The sequence below is a fragment of the Nestor notabilis genome, unplaced genomic scaffold, assembly GCF_000696875.1.
Source record: "Nestor notabilis isolate BGI_N333 unplaced genomic scaffold, ASM69687v1 scaffold6833, whole genome shotgun sequence".
In the NCBI taxonomy this organism is placed as follows: Eukaryota; Metazoa; Chordata; class Aves; order Psittaciformes; family Psittacidae; genus Nestor; species Nestor notabilis.
In genome coordinates, this window is record NW_009923198.1 from 506 (window position 1) to 7,563 (window position 7,058).

The 7,058-nt window shown below is 40.1% G+C and overlaps 1 protein-coding gene across 1 annotated transcript in view; it reads right to left on the bottom strand.

The window, feature by feature from the left end:
• Window positions 1–311: 311 nt before the first annotated feature.
• GATB (glutamyl-tRNA(Gln) amidotransferase, subunit B) overlaps window positions 312–7,058 on the bottom strand; it is a gene marked incomplete at both ends in the record, with an annotated part of 32,447 nt that continues 25,700 nt past the window's right edge. Inside the window, 2 exons of the mRNA XM_010012010.1 lie at window positions 312–390; window positions 759–892. Of these exons, the coding sequence (XP_010010312.1) occupies window positions 312–390; window positions 759–892 (213 nt within the window). The remainder of the gene's footprint in view (window positions 391–758; window positions 893–7,058) is intronic.

A 7,058-nucleotide genomic window follows, 5' to 3' on the forward strand; every position in this document is an offset into this window, starting at 1 on the left:
CTGTGAAACTGAGATTAGTGTCCAGTCAGTGCAGGAGCAGGATTACTTAACTGACTTCAGTTTACATTGCTTAGATCTGCTATTTGGTTTGTACCTCCTTCTAACACTGAATATGCAGATGTGTCTGTAAGATTATATACACGAGGCATTTTCATCTATATAGTATACATACAAAATTTATCCTTCATCAACACGCAAAAGATTTCCTTTAAAAGCAACTGATGTACTGGCACACACTGATACAAGATTGCTACATGAATGGAGTAAGCAGCCACAGATTCAAGATACAGTAACATCAAGAAGGTACTTACCTGCTTGGCTGCTGTAGAAGAAATTTCTTTCTTTTCTAGAAGGTTCAAAAGGTCAGCCAGGATAGAAGAACTGACTGGGCTAGGGAAAAAGGGGACAGAAGTTACTTCACAGAGTAAGGCTAAAGATCACACAGTTTAGCATGACAAGCTACTAGACACACTATATTCAGCTCTGGTATTGATAGCCTGATTATACCTTACCACTGCCATATTCCAAAGAAGGAAGACAGTGATTACTACTCTTAACTACATGGTCCTCTTCTCTGCAAGATCACTGGTTAAGTGCATTCAGCATGACAGTGCCAAGACCTACACAGTACTGTCTAGCACAATGAACTTTATAGGTAACTAATGCAGAAACAAGCAACGGAGTGAAACTACACTATCCATGGCACGTGAGGAAAGGATCACTTTTGTTTCACAGCTGTAGCAATCAAGAAGCCTGACCTTTCCTTTACTGTAAGGGAATGTTGGTTCAAGTAACTGAGCAGGTCATTTAGAATCCAGCCGATCACTTTCTTTGGCTTCATTTGGGTCTGTTTTACCACATTTTCAAAGAATTCTGTTAATCCGTCTTCATTCTGTTTAAGGAAAGTTATATGCAGCAAGAAGTTACCAGAGTGCAAACATCATTAACTATACAATTACATTTGGAGTATAAATACTCAGTCCTAAAGTAAACTTGGTTTTGTGAATCCACTACAAAGTCACAAGACTTTGGAGGAATTTTGTTAGTGTAACAGCAAACAAACTATATCATGCCTAGAACAGGTGCACACAGCTTACCTGCCCTCCTGCCTGTTTAATGGTGCTTCCAATAAATGAGAGTGGTCATTTTCCTCTTAACTCCTCCCTAAAATTAGCATCTGGGGAGAAGCTTTCTCATCTTCTCATGTGTTTTCAGTAAGCATAATGCTAGCAAATATAATGCTGCCAATCTAACAGGCTGTCACGCTACCTTTTACCAAGAAGAGACTTTTCCTGAAACTGTCTACAGACATTTCGCTCAATCTTGCAAACCCTTCTATTTATTTTGGATCGAAGGAATAAGTTTCGCTTGCATTCACCTTTCAGTGATATGGAAAGGTCATAATGTCAGAAGCAGAGTTGTATTTTTCTTTTTCTTTTTTTTTTCCTCTCCAGAGAAGCTATGTAGGCTTTTCCACAGCACCCTAAACGCTCAGAAGATATGACAGTCGGGGATTCAATTTATAGCCTAAGTGAAATCTGAGAGTGTTTTTAGAAGAACAGATACTGCACAGTCTGTTGAATGCTGTGGTGTTTGTCATCAAGGCAGTGATGGATCTCTTAACTGTAGCACGGAACTCATTAGGTCTGCTGAAGGTTGAAGAGATAGTAAGTGGCAGCTCCTACCTTTTCAAGGAGGAATCCACACCCAGCGTGCCACTGAACTGCTGCAGTGTGTGGCATAAACACACAGGGGGACAAGCCAGCTCTCAGAAGTTGAGAGGTAACAGTTCAGAGACAGCCAATGAGCTATTCTAAGTATACTGTCATTGCAGCAAAAACATTTCCCAGGCACATACTGACTGCAGGCAGATCTCTGAACAGTTCTTACCAAAGAGTTTAGGTACACACTAAACCAAAGCCTGACTTTTCCCCTCGAACACCTCCCCTACCAAAACAGTCTCATTTGCCCTGGGTTTCAAAGACAATTTATCACCACTGCAATACAGAGTTTTACTTTCCTCCTCAAAACTTTCACAACACAAACTTCCAACAGCTCTAGATAGCACATTTTTCATTGGTGATGACGTATGGCTTTTGAGAAGACTGCAGACTACTGCCCTCTGTTCTGTGAAACAGAACAAAACGTGCTTAGAGTAATGGTTGATGTGCTGTAAAGCTGGTGTGACAAAAATCAGACCCCTCCACTTTACCTTGAGACCATGAGCAAAGAAACCAAGTTCTGAGCCTAGGAAGGCCACTGAGGTCTTTTGCGAACCAAGATAAACCTTGTACCTCCTCCTCGTTATCCATCTAATACGCACAGACACAATTCCCCTATTTTCCAATGTTCTTATAAATTTAACTAGCAGTTACTTTGTAACCAAATTATGTGAAATCTAAAGCTAAATAGACTAGAGGAACAAATCTGGCTTAAAAAAAGACAGATACTGTACCAAAGTACAGTAAACTCGATTAAAAACTCTGAGTGTGTTAAGTGGAATAGCTAAAATGATGCATTACTAAGTACTGTACTCTTTCTAATTCACCTCAGGATTCAACAGCGCAAACACACAATGATTATTTAAACAGTGGGTTCCCTTCCACAAAAACACCTGTCCAATTTATGTAGGAAAATAAGCAAATATAAATGCTGGTTTCTTTACACGTGCTGCAGAAGGTTTTACAAACACTCCAGGCAGAGCAGGTCTAGCTACAACATTGAAATGCACGCAAAAACAGTGTCTGCAGCTGCCACACTGCAGGCTACGCAACTCAGACACAGCATGTCCACACTTCCATCATATGTAGGCTGGAGAGCCTATCTCTAGCTGTGGGCAAAGATCTCTGGATACGAACAGCCTGGCTGGAGCTACGGCTCTGACCCTGCTGCAAGACCTTCTCAAGTCAAGGACAACATATCCAGCATTCACATTTTAATCACATGATTTCCAGACAGCAAGAGCAAAAAAGCCCAGAAATACCCAGACTTACATATGCTACCAGGTACTGAACTCCATACTCACTTCTTGGGCACATAAAAACATATCCCCCAAAAAATTCCTTTGCATTTTAGTTTGGTTTTTTTTTAAGTGACTGTCATTTTCTGTAGCCAAAAAGTAGGAAAACCCCAATTCTTGACTGAAATGAGTAAGGTGGGATATAAAAACACCAAAATGACTGACAGAAATGAAACATTTTCCTTATTTTCTTGTCATAGTAGAAAAAAAAAATGCAGGCGTAACTTGATTACCTTCCATTTCTACATACTGCACTACTCAATCTTGATTTTAATTTGTTCTGCATTTTGGTTAACTTCCTTCATGCCAAACTGACTCCAACTACCAACACCCCCTCCATCCCTTGTGACAAATCTGAACTGTAAACCACTGCACGCTCCAATATGGTGGTTTACATGAATGCTAAACTGACTGTTCTCCCTTAGTTCTGAGTAATATATTTTAATCTTCAGAGAAGGAAAACCAGAATTCTGGAATCACAGCACTGTGTTTGTGATCCAGGCCCACTTGGTGCTCCCATTACACACCAAATAGGCTGTAACTTTCTCAATTAGAGTCTCACTGGCATGAAACTTGACATATCAATATTTCAACCAGATGCAAATTTCTTGTTTAGACATGGTTTGAAATGATCATTTAACAGTAGTGAGATGTCAAAAAACTGCTGGTGGAGTGATTTCAGATGCTTTTAAACAAGTTTAAAGCAATACATTATCTTACAGGATACCACAGGTACAATCTTTAGGGGCACTGGATCTGCAATTCAAACTTAGCTTTTAAACACCAAAAACGTTTACCAAAGAACTGAAGAAGAAAACTACACCAATGTTCACAAATGAAATGTCATTTTCTGCCTTCTTCTTCCCATTTTCACCATCGCAGTTCCCACAATAACCAACTGTGAGATAACAACTGTTGCAAAAATGTGCAAGATTGCTGGGGGAAAAAGCCCAGAAAATCTAGCCTAATAAAGCAGACAAGCGGAGAAATCAAAGTTCAAACTTTTTCCTACAGGTTCTTGTAAGTTCTTTAAGTTCTAAAAATAAGCTTAAATTCACCTGCATGCCAACATGTATGAGGACAGCATGTCATTAACAAAATGGTCAAAACCAACTTTTACAGCATCTCACTTTTGGCTGTTCGAAGGATTCACCGACATAACTGTTCCACCACAGCAGGAAGCCAAAGCTCAAGTGGAGCTCAGGTTCAAGTGCAGTGGCTCAAGCTCAAGCCACTTTTATCTGAGTAAGCAGAGGAACAGTTAAATGCATGGGAAGACCTGGAATTCAAATGAGAAAGGAATTCACATTCAAATCAGACTGGTTTTTTTCTAATGCTCTACTGTGACAACTGATCCATTTTTTGGTTGGACCTCCCCAGACTTCAGCAGGCGTTTTGAAAACAAAAGATAGACATTCATGTCTATGCCAATACATCTTATTTTTTTGACTCAATAGGAAGCAAGACGAAAATACTATAATACCATCACTGGCAAAGTTGTCCAAGATCTTCCTTGACTGAAGTTATTTGCCAGCCTACTGGTTTACACAGCAAAGTAGGAACTGCATGCAGAAATTGAGTACTCAAACACTCTGGAGACTACATGGCTCAAAGAATTGTTTCTTTACAAATAAGAAATCAGAATCAGAAGCTTCATTTATTTCCACAATTTATACAAAACTGTCAGAATAACAGCAGTTTACACTTAAGAAATTTCTGCCATAAAGATATGAATAGGTAATGCTCCCCTCCCATTTCAGTACATTTTGTACTGCAAAGCAGGAGGTCTCAGATTCTCAATACTGCAGTATATACAGGCAGCTACTGTATATGAGAATAAACCTCATGAAGCAAGCTCAGAAACTAACTTGCATGCTGAAGTATGGTATTGTTTCATTATAACTTTGACATGTAATTTTTTCCTCTAACAAGTTGGCACAGCACAGAGATTTTATATTTTAAGAGTCATCCCTCTATCACTGCCATTTATTTAATGAGCACTCCTGGGCGCTCTAACCTGAAAGAACACTCATTAGATTTGTGCATCTGGCCCTATCAGCAATCTCCTGCAACTTCTGATGTAAGCTTAACACAGCACCAGATATACCGTTTTCAGATGAATTAAGGTTAAGTAGTCTCCCAGTGAACAGGCAAGCAACTTTTATGGAAAGTATACATGCTGACATTCTAATGCACAATAAAAGAAGACCCACAATAAAGAACGTGTTCACTTCATGCATTCAAATGGATGCATTATCCTACTACAAGCTGAATCCCAACTTTCAGCTTGGAGCTCATTAATTGTCTTACGTGTTGCAAAAAGGAAAAAAAAGTTAAGAAGAACAAGTGAAGGCAATAGTGGATTTCAGAGAACAGCTGGAAAGAAACGGCAGTTGATGAGGCAAATATATAGGTGTAGGTGACAGAGACAACAGAAACCACGCAGCAGAAGTCATCAATTTAAAACAAAATTGAAATGGGCCAAGAAGTGTGTTGATGCCAAGGGAAAGGAGTGGGTGTACTGGGTCTGGCTGGGACAGAGTTTATTTTCTGAAGAGGGTGCTGTGTTTCGGATTTATGACTAAAGCAGTGCTAACAACACACTGGTGTTTTGGCTATTGCTAAGCAGTACTTGCTCTTTCTCTCACTCTGCACCCCACAGGGTGCAGGTGGGCACAAAGCGGGGAGGGGACACAACCTGAACAGCTAACTCAAACTGACCAAGGGTATATTCCATTCCATGTAATGCCCTGCTCAACCAGGAAAACTAAGGGAAAGGGACTTTGGGGGAGGTAGTCACTGTCATGGGTAGGAGACTGGCATCACTCTACTTGTGAAGGCAGTGAGTGATGGCATTCACATCACTTTCAGGTTTTTCCCTTCCTCTTCCCTTCATTCATTGAAATGTCTTTATCTCAAACTACAAGTCCTCTTGCTTTTGCTCTTTCTATTCTCTTCCCTGTCCCACCAGCAGGGAAATGAGCAAGCAGCTGTGGTGCTTAGGAGCTGGCCAGGATCAACCCACCACAGAGAGGGAGAAGGAAAAAAAAACAGTCAGAAAAAAAGATTCAGGACCCACCTGCCCTTCAGAGCTCTGTTCATCTTAATACGTGAGAAATATGTTGATGAAAAAAATGCATGCATGGACAGGAGTACTGGCTGCAAAATCACATTTTGAAATAGAAAGGTAAGTACTACTGACACCTCTCAATGCTACCTCTGCAGCCTCACAACTTTAAAAGACTTATGACTCACCTACCCACCAAACAGTAGATTATCTGCAACTCACTAAAATGGCACACAACAACAGAAGCAGTTTTCCTAGAAGCTTTCTTCAAAAGACAGAATCATTTTTTTTTCTGTAGAATCAGCTTCTGTACAAGTGTATTAAATTACAGACACACAAAGGAGGGATATTAGGTAGTTATGTGGACTGCTCTCCCCACATATATAGTCAAAGGAAAGGAACTCCTCCAGAGGACAATTTAAAGTACTTACAGTTCTGCTCTGAATCTTACTGTAAAGAAGTCCTTCTCCTGCATCCACTAATCACAGAGGTAACCAAAGGAGGACACTGCCGTAGCTTAGCTGGCTATATGAAATGTCTAATCTTGAGTGAGTATACTGAACTCCCCACAAGAGCTATCACTGGCAGAGATGACCCAGTTTGTATTTAAGAAGCTCAAAGTTCTTTAGAATAATTTTGGAAGTTATGACATTTTGCTGTCACTTCCTTATTTTAATCCATATTTGCCACATTCTTTTCTTTCTCATCCCCATTTCTAAACCTATCCCCAGTAAACTGCACTGTGAGGTTGATGTCGATGTTGTACAGCCACATTGTGTATTTACCTAAGAATAAGTCTGTTTTTTTTCCAAAACAATGTGTAAGCTAGATCAACAGGCACATGAGGCTGAAAGACTGAAACACTGGGTTTTGCTTCTGTAGTCAGGAAAACACATCTACCAATTTGTTAAAATACTGACAAGGTGCCCAGCTTTGCTCCACACCCAAAGACAAGAGGAGCACACACTTGCA